Source organism: Eublepharis macularius, chromosome 4 (genome assembly GCF_028583425.1).
Source record: "Eublepharis macularius isolate TG4126 chromosome 4, MPM_Emac_v1.0, whole genome shotgun sequence".
Classification (NCBI taxonomy): Eukaryota; Metazoa; Chordata; class Lepidosauria; order Squamata; family Eublepharidae; genus Eublepharis; species Eublepharis macularius.
The window spans coordinates 88607052-88627853 of NC_072793.1; the positions used below are offsets into that span (position 1 = coordinate 88607052).

At 43.0% G+C, this 20802-nt stretch overlaps 1 protein-coding gene across 1 annotated transcript in view; it reads right to left on the reverse strand.

The window, feature by feature from the left end:
* Nucleotides 1–20802, reverse strand: part of ADAM19 (ADAM metallopeptidase domain 19) — an 89726-nt gene that overhangs the window by 63340 nt on the left and 5584 nt on the right. The window contains exons 3-5 of the mRNA XM_054976366.1: nt 10963–11071; nt 6030–6115; nt 457–527 (exon numbers count right to left, since the gene is read on the reverse strand). Coding sequence (XP_054832341.1) covers nt 457–527; nt 6030–6115; nt 10963–11071 — 266 coding nt within the window. The remainder of the gene's footprint in view (nt 1–456; nt 528–6029; nt 6116–10962; nt 11072–20802) is intronic.

The following is a 20802-nucleotide window of genomic DNA, read 5'->3' on the forward strand; positions in this document are numbered from 1 at the left end:
TCGGGATAGGAGAACAGGGGAACAAAATTCCTGGAGCTCAGGTCATCTGTGGGACCACAGAGCTGAGCAAGTCACATGACTTCTTTTCATATGATCTTGGGACTGGATCCAGGTGGTATGAGGGAGTCTAGACGGAACCTTCGTTTGTAGGTCTGTGGAGATTTTTGGAAGCCCTGTGAGCCTCTGCTTAATTCACAGAATTAGATTAGCCAACTCCAACTTTGATAATTCCTGGTGATTTAGATGCAGTGCCTGGGGAGGGTGGAGTTTGGTGTTGGGAGAGAGCTCAGTGAGAATGTGATACCATAAAGTATGCAAGAGTCTACCTAGTGAAATTACAGTTTTGTCCAGAAGAACTTATCTCTGTAGTCTGGAGATCAATTGTAATTCTGGAAGAACTCCAGCTCCCCACTTTAGGATTTGTAACTCTATATAGAATAAGACTAACAAACTTACTCATTCTTCTCAATGTCCAAGATGAGCTGCCTTCCTTCCGCTGTTATAATGACTTCTGCTCTGGGTGGATGCTGCATGGAATAGAAACTGTTGTTTACATATAATTCACAAAGGGGTCATTAAAGTCAAAGTATTAAATCATGGTTCACAAAATAACAAATGATTTATTTCTGTGATTCTTAAAGTGCAGTCTGGTGGTGAAGAATGCCCTCAATTCATAACCGACTTATGGTGATCCCAGGAGGGGTTTTCGTGGTAAGGGACTAACAGAGGTGGTTTGCCACTGCCTGCCTCCGCAACCCTGGTCTTCATGAAGGTCTCCCATCCAATTATTAACCAAGGCCGACCCTGCTTAGCTTCTGAGATCTGATAATATTAGGCTCACCTGGGCTATCCTGGTTAGAGTAAGATGCTGTCTACAAACCACTTAAAGCTTAAGCCCAAGCTTAATTGCTTGGAAGTGTCCCATAGAATAATATCCAAGACCACAGGGCAAACAGATGATGTCGAAAGATCATTTATGGAGCAAACAAGGATGAATGCTGAACTATGGCAGTACTGAATGTATGTGCTGAAGATAAAAAGGAAATATAATGAGATTAGTCTTGCCAGCCTCCAGGTGGTATCTGGAGATCTCCCAGAATTACAGCTGATCTCCAGGCAATGGAGACAAGATCCCCTGGAGAAAATGGCTGCTCTATGGCATTATACCACATTGAGGACTCTCCCCTCCCCAAACCCCACGTGCTCCAGGCTCCACTCCCAAAATCTCCAGAAATTTCCCAGTCTGGACCTGGCAACCCTAAACAAGATAGAATTTGATGCAAATCATGTGAAAAGCTAGAAGAAAGAAATTTTGAATCAAAGAACAGCCAAGACAAACAAGTGGTTTTTAACAGAACCAATGTTAAGGATCACTGGCTTATTATGCACCCATCAATTTTATTTTTAGCTTATTTCATTGTAAACAGTTGACATATCTTTAAGCATCCTGACATATGTCCATATTTGCAGTGATACTGTTTCATCTAACCCAGGAGTCCCCAATCTTTTTGAGCTTGCAGGCGTTTTTTGGAATTTGACAAAATATGATGTCTGCAGCCTCAAAATGGCTACCACAGGAGAAGGAGCCAACCACAAAATGGCTGCCATAGGAGACAGAACTAACCGCAAAAATATCAGGATGGAAGGTCATGCATAACTCTAACAGTAACTTCTCAATATTCCAGGCAGATGCTCTGTTCAACAAGATGCCTTTTAAAATGAACATATTATTTAAAAATGTTTTCATGCATACACCCTCAATCACAGTGAAGATCCCTGTGCTGTGGTAGCAGCTACAACTGAAGCAATTTTTCAAAAATTTGCACAACCAATCAGATTTCCAGTGGCCAATTAGTAGCCCCCTTAGACAAAAGCCCATCCTCGCCCTACACACTTTCTAAAAACACTTGATGGGTGCCAGGAACGGTGCCTGGCAGAAGGTTGCAGGCTGCCCAGCAATCACCCACCACTGGCTGGCAACCTGAGCAAGAGTATGGCGGGCACGCTCCTGGCAGGGCATGACAATATCACTTCCTGAAGTGCTGACTTGGCCTCGCGCGAAGCATAAGAGCCTTCCTGCACAAAGCATGATGACATCATTTCTGGAAATGACATCATAGCGTTGGTGCTGGGAGTGCGGGCACAGTTTTCACAAACACACACAAACTCATGCCAGTGAGTACCAGGTCCTCTCATCGTGCTAGGAGTGTAGGGGGAGCTGGCAGCCCTACTGTTCTTATACCTTTCCTCCTCAATATATGGAATTAGGGTTGCTAGGTCCCCCGACCTCCCCTGGAGGGAGATCTGGGGCCAGGCTCCTACCTTGGGTTTTGCTTTGTGTGATGACATCATTTCTGGGAAGTGATGTCATCATGCAGGTCACAGGCCACCCTGGGAGTGTGTTCCTGTGTACCCCAGGGGGCCAAATTTAGCCTATGCAGCAACCCAATTTGACCCAATTGTGCTATGCAGCAACCCAATTCTGCCTGACTCAGGCCCCATTTGGTCCAATTTGACCTGGATCCAGCCACTGGGGTGTGTGGGAGTGCTCCCACACCATGCAGGGGCCCAATTTAGGATGAACTGGGCCTCATTTGGGCCGTATTAGGCCCAAATCGGGCCCAAATTGAGCCACTGCGGTTTGCAGGAGCATGCCACGCCACCCAGGAGTGCCCCATGCCATCCAGGAGCAATCTGTGCCACCTAGGGCCACACCCCAAGAGGCGTGTTTCCCCCTCACCAGCCAGGTAAGCAGGGGTGCGGGTGGAAGCGGGGGATTCCCTGCCCTCGGCAGGAGACTGGCATCCCTATATATAATAGTCAGCACAGCCCCATCTGCAAATACTTAAATCTGTGGATCAGAGCTATATAGACACAAAAGAGCAGCAGTGCAGGAGATTGGCAGGGGGAGGAAGTGCAGAAAACTGAGCTGCCACAGGAGCAGCCAGGTGAATCCAGGGGGTGGGTGGGGAGAGTGAGACAAGGAGTGGGAAGAGAAAAAAAAGAGGGGAGAAGAATGATAAAGAAGAGGTGGAGGGAAAAACAAAACTGGGGGAGGAGTGACAGAAAGGGTTAGTGGGAGGAAAGGTAGGAGAATGGGATGTCCTCTCCCCATCCCTATCCCAATGGGATGTCCTATCCCTTTGCTCCCTACCCTGGGAGCAAAGGGATACTTGAATCTGGATACTAGAATCATGAGCCAGTTTGGTGTAGTGGTTAAGAGCGTGGGACTCTAATCTGGAGAGCCGGGTTTAATTCCCCACTCCTCTGCTCGAAGCCAGCTGGGTGACCTTGGGCTAGTCACAGTTCTCTGGAGCTCTCTCAGCCCCACCCACCTCACAGGGTGTTTGTTGTAGGGATAATAATGACATACTTTGTAAACTGCTCTGAGTGGGCATTAAGATGTCCTGAAGGGCAGTATATAAATCGAATGTTGTTGTTGTTGTTATTGTTATTATTATGAACAGACAAGACAGATTGTTCTACAAACCTAAAAGAAGCCTCAGAATAATCTGAAATTTAAAAAAAAATGGGAGATTAACCACCACCCCCATAATAGAAGCAGCACCTGTAGCTTTAAGAAACAAATGCCCTTTCAGTGGCTGTTAAGGTGTTGCTAGCCAACCACAACAATAACAGTAGCCTTCAAGCCTTCCTTTCTGTCACTAAAATATTGGAGGAAGGAGTGCAGAGCCCTCTCCGGAGCTGTTTTAGACTTTAAAGGACTTATTGGGGCCAGGCCCACAAGAAGCCACAGGGCTACTTGCTACCACAAGATTTCTATGACTCACTCAGGCCTGGGTGCTTGCTACTGTTCAACAGCAACCAACCCACAAAAGCCAATGTGGTGCAGTGGTTAGAGTTTCAAAACATGATCTTGGAAACCAAGGTTTGAAACCGTACTCTGCCCAGGGGCGGCGCGCCTATTGAGGCCAGGTAGGCGGTGGCCACAGGCGCGGGGTGCCGGAGGGAGCGCTGGAAGAGGCGCGGGGGGTGAGAGCGCGCCCCCCAAAGAAGAAGCCTCCTATTCCTCCCACCCCCCGCCGCCGCCACCGCCAGCACAAGCCCCCGGCCGGGCACAGCCACCGCGGGCAGGCATCTGCTGCGGCGGAGGCAACCGAGCGGGAGAGCTCGGAGGCCGCCCGCCGCAGCGATCGGGCCAGCGGCGGCGCGTGTGCTCCCGTGATGATGTCACGTATGACGTCATCATGCAGGCAGGTGCGCGCGTGCTCGTGCGCGGGGGGGGGCGCTTGGCCGGCCAGCCGCGAGCAGGGCAAACCCTAGCGCCGCCCCTGACTCTGCCACTAAAGCTTGCTGAATGACTCTCATTCTAACCTACCTCACAGTAGAGTTCCTATGTCCCCTTACCTTCCCTGCAGGTGGGGAGGATCCAGCACTTACCTCTATGATGTCCTCATGCATGCACAAAACATATGCATGCTCCTGGCGCAGCATGATGACATCACTGTTGGGAGTGATGTCATCACAGTAGCCCCAAGAGCACTCCTAGGCTTTGTGCAGGGCCGATTTGGACCCCCAATGGGCTGATTCTTTAAGAATTGGCCTGGCACGAACACCAGAAGCACTCCCAGGCCTGTACAATGACATCACTCCTGTGATGCTGTTGCGCCGCACTGGGAGCATCATCCTCACACCTTCCCCCCCACCTCACAGGGTTGTTGTGAGGATTAAATGGAGAAGATAATTATATAAAGCACTTAGGGTCCCTATTGTGGGAAAAGGTGGGTATAAATGAAGTAAATAAATAATGTAGCTGAAGATCAGGACAGATAAAAAGAAAGCAAGGTATGGTGAGGATATGGGGGCTTCCAGGAGGAAGAAAAGACAAAATAGTATGAGGAGGAGAATAAAGGGGAAAGGGAAGTGCCCCCTACAAGTCCATGTGGATTTCACAGTTTGTAACTGGAACCAGCCTCAACCAGTGGCTGTCATAGTGCATCTGGGCTCACGTACGTCCAGGGAGAAGTTGGTAGCGGCAGGGAAGGAAAGAAAGCTGAAGACAGAGAGGCAGATAAAGATAAGTTGGATGGTGGGTGGGAAGGAGAGAAGGAAGCAGGAAAAGAGGAGAACTCAGGAGGGCTTTCAGCAAAGGAACAGAGGAAACAGTGGGGGGGGCACGAAAAAGATGCCCCCAGAAGTCCTTGCAGGACTCCTGGTTCAGATTTTATACTTAATTTTTATACTTTATTCTTACCTTTTCATAATAATACACAAGCATATAAGAGACACAAATAGAACACAATGTCTTTGTGGTAAGTTAAGGTTTGGATAAATTGTGGTGGTTACTGGAAACGTTCTAAAAAGGGAGAAACAGTTACTTTGCTACATCCACCAGATGTGATAAAATGTTTTCTCAGAACAGGAAGTTTGGTAAGCAGACTGACAAGTGGGTCCTCTCTTACCCCCTGTAACCCAGCCACAACTCTCTAGCTCCCCACCCTTGCCTGTAACTCACCCATGCATGCGTACACTGGGCGTCACCCACCTTCCCTCCCTCTCTACTCCCCTGTAAGTTGGAAGTTACCCTCCTCCTGCTGCTGCTGCCCTGATGCCATTTTACAAGCAATTTTAGAAGTTTAAAAATTGCCTGTAAAATGAATTTCTTTGTTAGTGGGACCTGAGAAAGGGAGGAGAGTCTGGAGAGCTGCTTTCCCCACCCCAACCCTCAGCACCTTTGTTCCTTCTGCTGGGACTTTCAGGTGCTATAGAAGGAAGCAGTTAGGGCTGTTCCACTGCTGTCACTCTTCTGTGTCCACCTTGTGTCCTGAAGCTGCAGGGGAGGCGGAGTACGCCCCGCCAATCCAGAGCCGTCCCAGCATATCAATATTGCCTGGGCTTTGTGGGGCTGCTCTGGCATGCACTGTAACAGCAGGTGGATACGTAGCACCTGCACACAGCATGCCCTGTTGTTTTTTTGGGAGGTGTTAAGCCCCCCCCCCCAATGGATCAATTTTCCTTTTGGTATTTTTCTGCAACAGCTTTCCTGTCACTGGAGCTAGGCAACCTACCTTCTCGCTGCCAATCTTTCCATCTGCTCTCCACTGAGGTACTGTGATTTCATGGTGCACCTGGAAATGGACTGCATTCCTCGTCTCTGGGGAAAAAGAAGCAGCTGTTCAAAACTCCTGTATCAACTTATAAAGGTCATTGGAGAAAAGCAGCACAACAGCCTTTAATGTGATCTATGTTGCCATCAGTGTCTTTAAGTGCTCTAGATCCTTCTCGTTGCAAGTCAGCAGCTGCCTATACGTCCAAAGTAGAACAGTCCATTTAAAAGTTTGCAGCCATTAAAATCATCTTATCAATGTGGAAGCATTCATTGTCTGATTGCCAAAATAACACCAAGGCTGAATCCACATTACCTCGGCGCGTTCCGGTGTTGCACTAAATGTTCGCTAAACACCCAGAAGTATAGTGTCTTTCAAGCGCGATTTCTGAATAGCGCTAGAAAGACCCTATACTTCTGGGTGTTTAGCGAACATTTAGTGCAGCACTGGGATGCGCCGAGGTAATGTGGATTCAGCCCAAGATATAAGTTCCAACCACACATAGGCTCTGTAAGGAAAAAGGTCTATCCAGTAAAAAGAAGAGCAAGAGAACTAATATTATTTATCCACATACTGGATAATTAGAGGGATGACATTTTATTTTCATGCATTTGCAATACAAAAGTATTAAGGCAGATTTTGCTTGGAGAGATAGATGGCTAAAAGATTTCTGTGTTTGGGTGCAAGGAGTTTTCCCAGTAAACCACAGTAGGTGACACCTGTGGGTGATGTTATCGATGGGAAATGAACACATTTTACTTGCTTAACAATCTGGATTTTTATTATTCAGTAATGTATCTTGTTGACCCCTCTGGCATAATATTACTTCAAAAGAGGATTGTTGTTTGTCCTATGAGACCACAAGGTTAAAGACTGCAAGAGAGGAATATACTGAAATCCTCAAACAATTCTGGAGAATAAATAAAATGTCCTTCCTCCAAGTATCCCCCCTCTCTGTTGAACCCTAACAACCTTGAAATTAGCTTGAAACATAGCAACTGGCCCAAGACCTTCATGGCTGAGTAAGATTTTGACTCTCGTCCAACATTCTTATCAAAACACCAGGTATAATGTTTTGCATATAATGCCTTTAACTTGTTTTATCTCTGCTTGCTAATGCAGGTAAGGTTGCCAGGTCCTCTGGGGCTTAAACTGAGGGATTGGGACGGGGTGCAGCAGGGCATGGTGAGAGTGCTTACCTCAAGCATGAGCACTGTGTGAGCGCGCTCTGGAATGCTTCTGTATCGCACCAGGAAGGACATCATTCCCGGCATGATGCAGAAGTAACGGGCTGTGCCACGAGCCAATTTGGTGATATATTGATCACACAAACAAAACAGGGAAGGAGTTCTCAAGATGTATGCCTGGGTAAAGTAGAGAACACCTAAGCTCTGTATGAGTGGAATTAAAAAGTGTGTTGGCTGTGACCAGAGCCCTCCTGAGGTACGCTTAAGGTAAAGTAAGGAGGAGCTGGATTAAAGGTCTAACGGCAAAGGTGTAAAAAGTTTTTTAAAGGTTATCAAACTAAGCAAACCATTACAGAGTGCTATCAAAAATAAGCAAAATGTTACACCAGGTTACCCTCATGCAGAACTATTTAGGTGAGTTATTGGGGAACTTGTTCAGCGGCACTTCAGGAACACAGCAATCACATCACAGCCTTGCCTATAGCCTATCCTTCTATATTACCGTAAGGCAGGGCTCCCCAGTGTAGTACTTGCCAGTACTTCCCTTGGCACCTGCTGTACTTTTCAGAAAATGGGCTGGCCTTTTGATTGGCTTCTCTTATTCAAGTGAAAGAATCTTCCATTGGATGATGCAGAAGACTGGTAAGTACTTGGGCTTTCCTTAGTCAGTATGTGTTTCTATTCCCCCTTCAAGATTTCCTTCATACCTCCTGGAAAGAGGAAGGATACATTCTATTTGGCTCCATCTCTTGAGGCAGCCATTATGGGTTTGGCTCTGCTTCTTGTGGGAGCCATTTTAGGGTTGCACTCGCCACCCCCTCTCAAAATTTCAAAGGTGCCCACAGCCTTAAAAAGGTTGGGGACCCCATCATAATGACTAAAGGCCTGTGTAAAAATAAGCGCTGAGATGTTCCTGAAGCTTGCTGGTTTCAAGAAAGCGTCTTTTTAGTAATATATACTAATAAGTACCAGCACAATTTTAATAGCACTGTACAAAATGATATACAAGCATCTCTGCCCTGTGCTCACAGCAACCCAATGAAATAGCCATAAGAACCAGTGACTTACTATGGCCAGTTTCCCTCCGAGCAAGGGGAGAGTTTGAACAGTGTTGTCCACATCCAAACCCAGGGTTCTGTCTGATATGCTACCCTGGCTCCTATCTGGAGCACATGTCACTCATACCCATTATAAAATATTTCATTCTATATATGGGATTTGTTCATATTCTGCCACTTATTATTTCTTTTTTTTGGTGTAAAATACATCATAAACATCGAAACCATTTTATGATGTTGTGTTGCACTGCTAGAGTCCTGTTTAAGCTGTGGAAGCAAGTATGTGAATAATTTGTGAGAAAATTATAATGATTTAACTTAATAAAGTTGTGCTGGCATTCCAAATATCTGATCCCTGTTTTAGCTCACGACTATCATTGGAAGAAACCTCTGTTCAGCCAGTTATTCAAGTGCAGCAATTGGAACTGCCCTTTGAGAATTCTCTAAGGGGAAAATCCTTGTATACTTTGGTGGAGATTTCTCAGTTATCCCTTCTTGCTGCATCTCTTTGAATGCTAATTCTTCCAACTCACAATGGCACCCCCTCCCCCTCAATTTGGGCAACACAGCAGCTTCCAAGAGCCTCCTTTCCCCTCCAATGGACTCAAACTCTCATTGGCCCTGCATTCTGTCCACTCCCCTTGGCTGTCTCTCAGGAGAGGTGGAGCTGGAGCCAGTCCTGTCCATCACTGGGATATAAGCAGCCTAAGACCTTGGAGAGCCACTACTAATCAGAGTAGACTATATTGTCTGACCTTGGCAGACCAATGGCCTGCCTCAGAAAAGGCACTGACATACATGTCCATGTGTACCTTGAGCTTGATGATCTGGCAAATTTAAGAAGCTATTTTTTTAGACTATGGAAAAGAGTTTCCATTAGGGCAGATGGCATAACCTGAGTCCCAGAACATCTTGTTTTAAGAATCAAGTTCACCCTTTGTAAGGGTCAGATTATAAAGAGAATCCTATGAGTCATCTACAACTTAATAATAATAGAAGGAGGGGCAGTGAATGATTACACTAAGAGCAAGAAACTGAAGATGCTGACCAACATTTACAGAGAAGAAATAATTAAAGTTAAGGGTACAAAAGACAAATGTAGAGAAAAAATGTTGAAAAACTGTATGGAAGCATGGTAAAGTAAACCAGTATATGGTCAATACATGATGAATACTGAGGGTAAAGTTGACAAGAGTAACAACTGGAAATGGCTAACACAAGCGATGTTGAAAAAAGAGACAGAAGGAATTATAAGTTGCTGCACAAGAACAGGCAATAAGAACAAACTATATGAAAGCAAAAATGGAAAAGACCTTGAATGACAGCTAGTGTAGATTATGTAATGAGGTGGATGAAATGGTTGACCATTTCATCAGTGGGTGCAGTAAGATCGCAAAACTGACTATTAAAATCTCCATAATAAAGTAGTTGCAATGCTGCATTGGAATTTATGTAAAAATACAAGCTAATGTCCACAAAATACTAGGGGGAACATAAGCCCATGAAAGTAATTGAAAATGAAAAAATTAAAACCTCATGGAATTTAAAAAGCCAAACCAATAAGAAGCTAGAACATAATACTCCGTATATTACTGTGGTTGAAAGTAAGAAAGTGAAACTGATCGATGTGGCAATTCCGGGTGACAATCAAACTGAGGAAAAAGTGACTGAAAAGATAAAATTAATATTCCAGTGTCTCTGGGAGAAACATACAACGGTTATTCTGTTAGCAATAGAAGCAATAGGCACAATTCCAAAAGGATTGACTAAACACCTAGGCAATATTGGCATAGATAGGATAACAACTGGCCAGTTGCAAACAGCTGCACTGCTTGGAACATGCCACATACTAAGGCAATCCCTTACTGACCCCTATATTCTTGGACAAAATCTTAGTTGGTGAGGGAACAAAAATTCTAGCCTAAACATCTGGTAGACTGTGGAAAATAGAGACAATAATAATAATGTGCTATCAAATAACAACCAACTAATGACAAGCCATTGTGAGGTTTTAAAGGCAAGAAGTGAGCAGTGGTTTGCCATTGCTTTCCTCTGTATGCCAACCCTTCAGTATCACATCCAACCCTGCTTAGTTTCCAAGCTCTGATGAGATCAAGCTGTTAAGACTGCTCCCCACAATTAAAAGCTCCTGCATTTTACCCATTTCTAGAGCTCCACTTTTAATCACAGTTAACATGCACTACCTCAGTCAATTCTGAGGATGTAGTGTTTAGCATGTTACAAAGGGACACGGGGAAGGAAGTGTTTCTATTTCTGTAACACTCTCCAGGGGCATACTTACCTGTTGCACACCCAGTCACAAACAAATTGCTTCTAATCTAAGAACCAAACAACTGAGCCAGAGAGAGAGGCAGCAAGTATTAACCTTTTTGCTCTAGGTTCATTCTACACCTGGTGTTCATAAACACAGTATCAAGCATTTGTCAAAAAAGGACATCTTTCTAGAGACACTGAAACTTTCCCACAGCATAAGATGCTAGTTAAAGCGGCCACCCTTGAATATCAGCATCTTACATTCCAAAATATAGAGGTAAACATGCTGCATCAAAGGTTCCCAGTATTTTCAGTGCATTATATCCCAGTTGCTACAGTCCCATAGATTATACATTTTGCCCCTCTTAGACGTACCTCTCCATCCCGACGCCTGAGCTGGAAACTGTCTCAGCCAAAGCAAGAGAAGAGAAACAAAAGAAACCAGGGCTCGCTCTACAGCACCAGGCATGATCCCTCCCAAGGTCTAGAAGGATATTTCAGCGAGATAGAACCTGCATAGTGACTGATGGTTGCTGCGGCTGCCTGTAACCTTCTGCCGCTAGGATGCATACACCTACGACAGGCAAGCCTGGAACCCTTCGATTTTGCGCGCGCACACACAAAGAAGCAGCAACGACCACAGATGCCTTATCAAAATTAGCCGATGGAAACCAGCGTTCACCATTCCAATCCAGATGTTGCCCAGTGACGTAGCAGCAACTATCCAACGAGCCTTCCAACCACGATTTTACATCGAGCCTTTAAGAGAGCAGTGGGCGGGGCCTGAGAGATGTAATCGGTTTTCCTTACAATCCGTCTTCAACATTCAAAAGACGGCTCTGCTGCTGCCAACCCCTCAGGAGCAGCAATTTCTTGTTATTTAAATCATCGTAGATTCTGAAATCAATGTTGATCCCTCTCAAATCAATTTTGTAAAAAAAGCATATGCATAGATTAATAGAATCTCCCACTCAATCGAATAAGAATGAAAAAGAGCTCGGTGGATCTCCAGCTTTTGGAGAATCGTGTCCATCTCCAGCAGCGTAATGGGAATTAATGTCTAGTTTATGCTCACGCAAGCTCCCAACGAGGTGATAACTCGGAGGGCCTAAACTGTTGGATCGCCCTCTTGTGGTGAATGAAATTTTACTGCAAAGCGCCTGGAACCCGAGCTAGCTTTCATACAGAGTTCTGAAGGAGTCTGCGGATAGAAATAAATTTTAAACATGTTACATTGTTCTCATACATTTGCTGAGCCATTTCTGCTTACTCTGTTTAAATAGAATGTTAACTATTTCAGCTTGGTTCTTCCCCAGCATGGAGGATACAGTGACTTGTAAAGTGTGCACTAGCTGGATTTATTCCGCTATGCAGCTTTTAAAGGCAAAGGAGCTCTACTAGAAAACAGCTGCAACACCAAACCAGAATTTATAAAATTGAAAGAGGGCCCTCAAAACAACCACCACCAAGTGATTCTTCCTCCTCCTGTTGCAACTGTTTATTAACTGACATGTCAAAAGGTCAAAATCACAAATATATATGGTTCAGGTGTAGAATTATGGCCTTGAAAGATCAGCATACTAATTCCTATTTAGTGATAAATTGAATAGATTGACTTGTGATGTAAATAATTTTTCTGCCTTAGTTGTCTGTTTGGAAAAGGAGAAAAAGCACAACCCCATAAAATAATGTTGGAAAGGAAAACGTAATGGAGGAACACTGCTGCTTAAACATTTTTTATCCCAAACCCTGATCTACTACTACTGCCACGCCCCATTCCACTGCACTCTCCTCCTAGTTCTGGCCCTTCATCATAAATAACAGTATTTGCTACCAAATTAGATTTCATCCTCTCTTCCAGTGTCATCTAAACTTGCTATGAAATATGCTTATGTGACTTTAGGCAAATCATTCTTCCTCAGCCTAACTTAGCTCAAAGAGCAGTAGTGAGGATAAAATCCCACCATGAGCGACCTGGAGGAAGGTGGGGAAAATGTGCTAGCTAGATCCTTTATGAATAGTTACATTTTGATACCTCTAGGAGGTGGTGGAAGAGGTAGAATGACCTCTGGTTAAAATGTAAATGAATAGTGCTGTATTAGTGGTATACACCTGCATTAATGGCCTCACATAATGGAAGGCCAGGATAGCTTTAGACCAAAATCACATTTGCAATCTAAAGTAGTGTTCCCTAACCAGAGTTCTGCATGACATTTTTCAAGGTTCTGCAAGAAATAATGAAACAAATAAGGAACAATATTGAAATACCACAAAAAATTCCAAATACCCCTTGAAACATCCCAGTTCTTAAAGTTATTTGCAGCTCTTTTTCTTGACAATAATTTAGCAGCAATTGAAGAGCACTCCCTGCCATCAACTTTTTGTGGCCTATAAACTTTTTCATAGGTAGGGCTTTCTCAGGATTTGAACAATTAATTTAGCGGTTCTTCCATGGAAAGAAAAAGTTTGGGAGATGCTGATCTAAACCACAGGAAGGTTGAAATGAAATTGCAAATGAACCTTTGGCTATAAACCAATCAAAATCAGGGCTGAAGGTTGTGGGTAGGACTGGGCAAGATGTCATCCAATGAGCCATCACTGTTTACATACATTCCCCCAGGCGCACATTCCCTCGAGCAGGAGGAGGAGGGACATGGCTGTTTCTAGCCCTGCAGGCATTGCCAGAGCTTGAAAGAGTAGAACTCTGTTTCTGCTTTCTCCTGCTTACCTGTAGGGAGGCATATGGAGGGGCAGTTTCTTCATGGACTGTCAGTGTCAGTGGGGCTTCTTAGAGCATGAATGGGCCATGTTCTGCTGTTTCCTGGACTCCATGATCAACCCATTTCCTTCTGGGAATGAATAGGATAGTCCAAGATGAGCCTTTGGCAGGCTGTGTGACCATGTTGACTCTGTCTTGACACCAGTTCTGGTTCAGATACCCAGAGCGAGAACACTTCAAAGGGTCTTTTGTGCATTTTGGTGTGAACTTGGCCTTTGTGCCAGAGAAAAGCAATGTTACTAAATGAAAGCGGTAGATTTTTTTAAATGATCAACTATTGAAACATATACACGCACAGCCTGGTGGAAAGTGGTAAAAACAGGAGAAGGCTTTGGGGATCAACCTTGGCCTTAGCCTTCCCCCTTTGTTCTAGGCTGAAGAGAGGGCAGCAGATGATGGGGATTCCAAATTATGCCGCTAGACCAGGGAGGGACTACTGTTGGATGATGTCTCATAGAGATATCATAATCCAGTGGTTCCCAACCTTTTCAAGTATGAAGACCCTTTTTAATATCAAAAAAATTGAGGACCCCCCCCCACATGATAGTTGTACTATTAGTATTTGTTAAGAAAATACATAATGACAGACCCTTGGCAGTACCTCCACAACTCTCCATGCGTCTCCAGACCCAGGTTGGGAACCATTGGCATAGACATCATCCAGTAAAGTGGATTATATGTTTACAGCAATGTCCTTGGAAAGACAAAATCATGTGAACTGTAGAAGAGCGAGTGATGTGCAATAGTCACTCCCCAGTCCAATATTGTTCAGGTTAAGATCCTTTCACTGGTTAACAAATGGAAAGGATGGACATACCCTGAAGCAAACCAGATGTTCATTAATTGGCAGCTGTGGCACAGAATCATGAGGTGCAAGCCATTAGCTTAAGCTTGGTATTAAAGTCTTGTGGATTTCAGTAAAATTTATTTCACTTGTTGTTGTTAAGGATTGGGGGTGTCTATATATTTAACTAGCTTGCTGCCCGTGCTTTGCTACGGTATTTAACTACTTTAAATCCTGTTATAATACTCATGGGTATGTAACATTTTTTGGTTTGTGGGGTTTGAGTTGTTTTTGTAGTATAATAGCATAGTACCCATGCTTTACAAAAGTGTTTGAATAAAACGGAGCATATTGATGCCTAAAATTGATGAAGTGAATTTTGAAATGTAACATTTATTGAAGAGAATTTTAAAAGGAAAAGAGTGTAGTGCAATAAATAAAGTGAAAAATACGTACAACTTTTTTTTTTCTACTGAAGGACCTCTTTGTAGACCTCATTGGTGGTTTCCCCCCACTTTGGAGCCCCCACTTTGAGGAGAAGCTTGTGGGCTGAGAAGCCAGAAGGGTTGAGCATGTTGAGGAACTCCACAGGGTAGTGGACCACATCATCCATTTGCACCACTGAGTCCACAGATCTGTACTCCATTTCTGCCCCTTCAAGGGAGTTAAGTTGTGTTTCATTAATGATGGCAGCCTTGTCATTCTTGGGGGTCAGAATGGCACGCTTTCACAGCCAGGCCATGGACTTCTCTGATAGTGATGATATCAGGGTGTATCGAGGCTGTTAGGTCTGCTAAGGTCATCATTACTGAGCCCAGGCCTGCAGGGATGGTCACCTTTCCCTTGGACTCGAGAGTTGCTGGTACTTGGCCACTGCTGCTCAGTGCACCACAGGAGTACGATTTGCATATTTCTTTGCCGCATCTCTAAGTTGCTTCCTCTTTTAGCATTGGTGTATCTTGCACAATGTCTGCCAGGAGGCTTCTTGGCAGCAGTAAGAGATGATGGCTGCGAGACTTCCGGTTTGGGATCCATGGAGGTCTAACGCAGCTCTAAGTGCAGAGCTGACCGGGCTGCCGTTTGGACGGCCGGCGGGGCAAAAAGAGCCCGCGGCCAACTGTTCTCAGGCGGAGAACAGGCATAGAACGCTCAAGAACCTCAGGGTGCGTTGATCTCAGGCGAGGGGGGGTCCTGCGCAACGGACTCTCTCCCGTCCCTTGAGGTCCCACCCGAAGACAGGTCGGCTTAAATCTCTGCGGCAGTCCTGGAGCCAATGCGATTGGCATAAGACCTACATGCCCATGCTTCAACAGGGACAAGAAGTACTGATGGGAATCTGAGATTGAAACAGCGATTACAACCCGTGAAAAGCGTTTGAGAAGGTAAAGATCACTATCTCTGGAAACGGGACAGATTACTTAAAGTAATGAAGCATTAAAGTAGACTTTTAAACTGCAACAGATTGACTATAAGGAGGGGAAGACTCGGCAAGAACTATATTAGAAAAAGGACTAAGTTAAAAGGAGTTATTAAAGAAATTGGATTATTGTTTTACATACCTGTGGTCACAAGGAGATATCAGGCTGTGAGAAAGTTTTACCATCGCGAGAACGGCTGTGGGAGGTCGGGAAACAGGAAGTACGTAATAGTGATAGAGTTGCTGGAGAGAAGCGGCTCTTTCTGGACGACAGGAAGAAGGGAATCGCCATCTTTGAAAGGGGAAGAGCTGCGGCTTCAGCGGAAGAGGAAGTAAGCCATATTGGATTACAAAAACCATAGAGGAACCATAGAGAAAAGACGCCCGGCATTTTGGACTCTTTAAGTGACTTTTTTGGAAAAAGACCGGGACATTTAAATTAAAAGGACACTAAGCCAAGCGCCACGGAGCTAAGGAAGCGAGCGGACTCGTGGGAGCGAGGTAAAGCAAGCCCCACGATGTCGAAAAAAGAGTGGCAAGCGGCGATAGAGAACCTGGATAAAAAACTTTCAGAAGCGATTAAGGAGCTTAAGGATATGAAACCTGAGCTGGTGAAAGAAGTTAAAGAGACAGTAAAGAATGAACTGGCAGAAGTGAAGAAGGGTATGGAAACAATACAAAATGACTTGCAAGTGACACAGCAAAGAGTTAATGTAGTGGAAAATGCGGTGGAGAACCTAGCAGACACGCAATGAACAGAGATGAGGGCGATGAGGGGAAGAATGGCAGTTGCGGAGAGCAAACATATGGAGAAGCAGCTGAGGTTTCGTGGCTTGCCGGAAGTGGAAGGAAAGACGGCTCAAGAACAGATTACTGAGGTGTTAGCTGAATACCTGGGAAAGGAGGAGGAGGAAACTGTGGCTATCCTAGATGTGGTGTACCGAATAAATTCAAGATTTGCGACCCAGAGGAAATTACCAAGAGACGTGATTGTGCAATTTACGACTAGAAATACAAGAGAAATGATTGTGAGTAAGCAATTTCAAGATCCACTGAAGGTTGATGGCAAGACGGTTATTATTATGACGGAGCTACCCAGATTGGTGTTGTTAGATCGGAAAAAATATAAAGCCTTAGCCCAGATTCTGAAGGACATGAAAATAAGGTACAGGTGGGAATTGCCGAAAGGAATGTCTTTTGAATTTGGAGGAGTGAAAAAGCGCATCAGATCTGAACTAGAAATGGAAAGGTTTATTAGGGACAATGAAAAGGACTTACCAACAACAAGGCTATGAATATGGAGTGTAAAGTTTTATCTTGGAATGTAAATGGACTTAATTCACCGAATAAGAGGAAAAGTATTTTCCACTGGCTATCAAAACAAAAATGTGATATTGTGTGTTTGCAAGAGACTCATATTAGAAAGCAGGATGTAAAATATCTCAAAATGAACAAACTGGGCAATGATTTTGTAGCGGCCTCAAAAAGGAAAAAAAGGGGAGTGGCATTGTATATAAAAGAGGAGCTACAGCCAAAATTAGTGGTGAGAGATGTGGAAGCCAGATTTTTAGCAGTGGAATGTACATGAAATCTAAAGAGAGTGTTGGTGATTGGAATTTATGCACCGAATGGAGCAAAAGAAAGCTTCTTTGAGGATTTGAGGAAGCAATTAGATGAACTTTCTTATGACCAGATAATTCTTGCAGGAGACTTCAATGGAGTTACAGATTTGGAACAGGATAAAAAATCAGCAACAGCACAAAAGAAAAGTGGATTATTACCAAAGACTTTTTTTGCATTAACGCAACAGGAAACCTTAGAAGATGTATGGAGAAGACAGAATCCCAAAGGTAGACAATATACATTTTTCTCTGCGAGACACTCTACGCTATCATGAATTGATATGATCTGGGCCTCAAAAGACTTAGCGCTTTGGACTAAGGATGTGGAAATAACGCCTATGGTAGGCTCAGATCATAATCCAATTATGTGGAAGTTTGGAAAAAGAACTAAAAGGAGAGGATGGAGAATAAATGAGGACTTGTTACAAGAGGGAGAAAATATGGAGATGCTGAGAAGGGAAACTAAGTTCTTCATACAACACAACATGAATAGAGAAGTACCAACCAATAAGGTATGGGATACTTATAAGGCAGTAATTAGAGGCATACTAATGGACTTAAATGGAAGAGCCAGGAAAAAAAGAGAAGAGAAGAGACAGGAGATTATGGAGAAAATAAAAGCCAAAGAAGTACAACTTAAGAAAAGACCCGGGAAAAAGAAAATATATCAGGATATTAAAATCCTTCAAGAGCAGTTGACGGCAATGAATAATAAAGAACTGGAATGGAATCTTAAGAGAACGAACCAAAAGTCGTTTGAAGGTGCAAATAAACCTGGGAAATACCTGGCGTGGCAATTGAAGAAGAGAAAGGAGAAGAAGACAATAAATAAAATTTGTGAGGACAATAAAGTATATCTGGAACAGACGGCTATTAGTAGAGCCTTTTACAAATTTTATGCTAAACTGTACAACAAAAAAGAAGTGAATAAAGACTCAATAGCGACATATTTGGAGAAAATGAAGCTCCCAGTAATTTCGGAAGGATGGAGAGATAAATTGAATAGTGAAGTAACGGAGGAAGAGATAAGGAAGGCAATACAGGCAACAAACTTGGGAAAGGCGCCAGGACCTGATGGACTTACAGCCAAATTTTATAAGGTAATGGTCAACAAACTGGTGCCATTCCTAAAAGAAGTGATTAACGGTGTTCTGAGGGATCAAAGGATTCCAGATACTTGGAGTGAAGCTAATATATCATTGATCCCCAAAGAAAGACAAGATTTGACTAATGTTAAAAATTACAGACCCATTTCGTTACTCAACAATGACTATAAAATTTTTGCGAAGATATTGGCGGAAAGAGTAAAGGGATGGCTATCCGAAGTTATTGAGGAGGAACAAGCTGGTTTTTTACCAAACAGACAAATTAAAGACAATTTAAGGACAGTTATAAATGCTATTGAATATTATGACAAGCGTTGCGACAAGGAGGTTGGTTTCTTCTTCGTGGACGCTGAAAAAGCATTTGACAATTTGAACTGGGATTTTATGTTTGCCACTATGGAACAGCTACAAATGGGGGAAAGATTTATAAGAGCAGTGAAAGAAATTTATAGAGACCAGAGTGCAGCAATTGTGGTGAATGACGAGGTGACAAAAAAACTGACCATAGGCAAAGGTACAAGACAAGGTTGCCTGCTGTCTCCACTGTTGTTTATTTTGGTTTTGGGAATATTGATGATACAGATTCGAGAAGATGATGCAATCCGTGGAATAAAAATAAAAGAATTTTCCTATAAGGTCAGAGCATTTGCGGATGATATAATGTTAATTGTGGAAGACCCAATTGAGAATATGCCAAAGGTAATAGAGAAAATTAAAGAATTTGGAGATTTGGCAGGATTCTATGTAAACAAAAAGAAGTAAAAGATATTATGTAAAAATATGCTAAACAAAAACAACAGCAACTAATGGAAACAACAGACTGTGAAGTAACAAATAAGGTGAAATATCTGGGAATTGAACAGACTGCAAAGAATATAGATCTATTCAAGAATAATTATGAGAAATTGTGGACTCAGATAGAGCAAGACTTGATTAAATGGAATAGATTGAATTTGTCATGGCTGGGAAGAATTGCAGTAGTTAAGATGAATGTGTTGCCAAGAGTGATGTTTCTGTTACAAACAATACCAATCATTCGGGACTCTAAGCAGTTTGAAAAATGGCAGAGGAAAATATCGGACTTTGTTTGGGCAGGCAAGAAGCCTCGAGTGAAAATGAAAGTATTACAGGATGCAAAAGAGAGAGGTGGAATGCAACTGCCCAATCTAAGACTCTACTATGACGCAATCTGTTTGGTGTGGCTGAAAGATTGGATGACGTTGAAAAACCGCAAACTACTGGCCTTAGAGGGATACAAAAAAATATTTGGATGGCATGCATACCTGTGGTATGACAAAGTAAAAGCAGACTCTATGTTTTTACACCATTACATTCGGAGAAGCCTTTTTACAACTTGGAAGAAGTACAGAAATTACTTACAGGAAGGAATTCCCTCCTGGGTGGTTCCTTATGAAGTAATAGATCCGAGAACTGTCGATAATGAACAACAGTGTTTAATGTACAAGGAGATAACACGAACAGAATTCTCTAAATTAAGAATAAAGACGCAAGATGAGTTGTCTCCAAGTTACGATTGGTTTCAATATAGACAGATTAGAGATCTTTATAATTTGGACTGTGTGAAGGGAGGGGTAAGAATGGAGAATTCGGAATTAGAGGAGGTAATTTTACAAGAAGACAAAAAGGAAATTTCCAAGACTTATAAAGTGTTGTTAAAATGGTTCACAGAAGATGAGACAGTTAAAGTGCAAATGGTGAAGTGGGCTATAAATTTTAATAAAGAAATAACAATGGAGGCGTGGGAATACTTGTGGAAAAATACGTTGAAGACTACGACATGCATTAATATTAAAGAGAATGTCTACAAAATGATTTATCGTTGGTATTTGACACCAAAGAAAATTGCGCTAGGGAATTTGAACATGTCTAATAAATGCTGGAAATGTAAAAAACATGAAGGATCTTTGTATCATATGTGGTGGACCTGTGAGGTAGCCAGGCAGTACTGGGGGGAAATAATAAGAGTGATAAGTGAGATTTTACAATTTCAAGTTAATAAGAACCCAGAACTGCTGCTACTGAACTTGGGAATGGAAGACATCCCAGCACAATATAGGACGTTGTTATTTTATATGACAACAGCGGCCAGAATTTTATATGCGCAAAAATGGAAAGTACAAGAAGTACCAACTATCGAGGACTGGATCTATAAATTGCTGTACATGGCGGAAATGGACAAAATGACAAGGAAGCTGAGAGACCTTAATCCAGGACAGTTCAACATGGATTGGGAGAAGCTGAAGCAATATTTGGGGAAAAAATGGGAGGTGGAAGGAGAACTGTGGCAGTTTGAAAATTACTGAAATACAACAAAAGAAGAGAGAAATGACTTTACCGGGGGGAAGAAAGTAAAATAAGAAATTCTAAGCATTTTATTTGATTATTATATATAATACTAAGTAATAGAGGTGTTATTATAAGAACCATAAGGATAAACTAACTAATTATATTTCTAGCAGATAACTGTATAAGGGAGAAATTATATA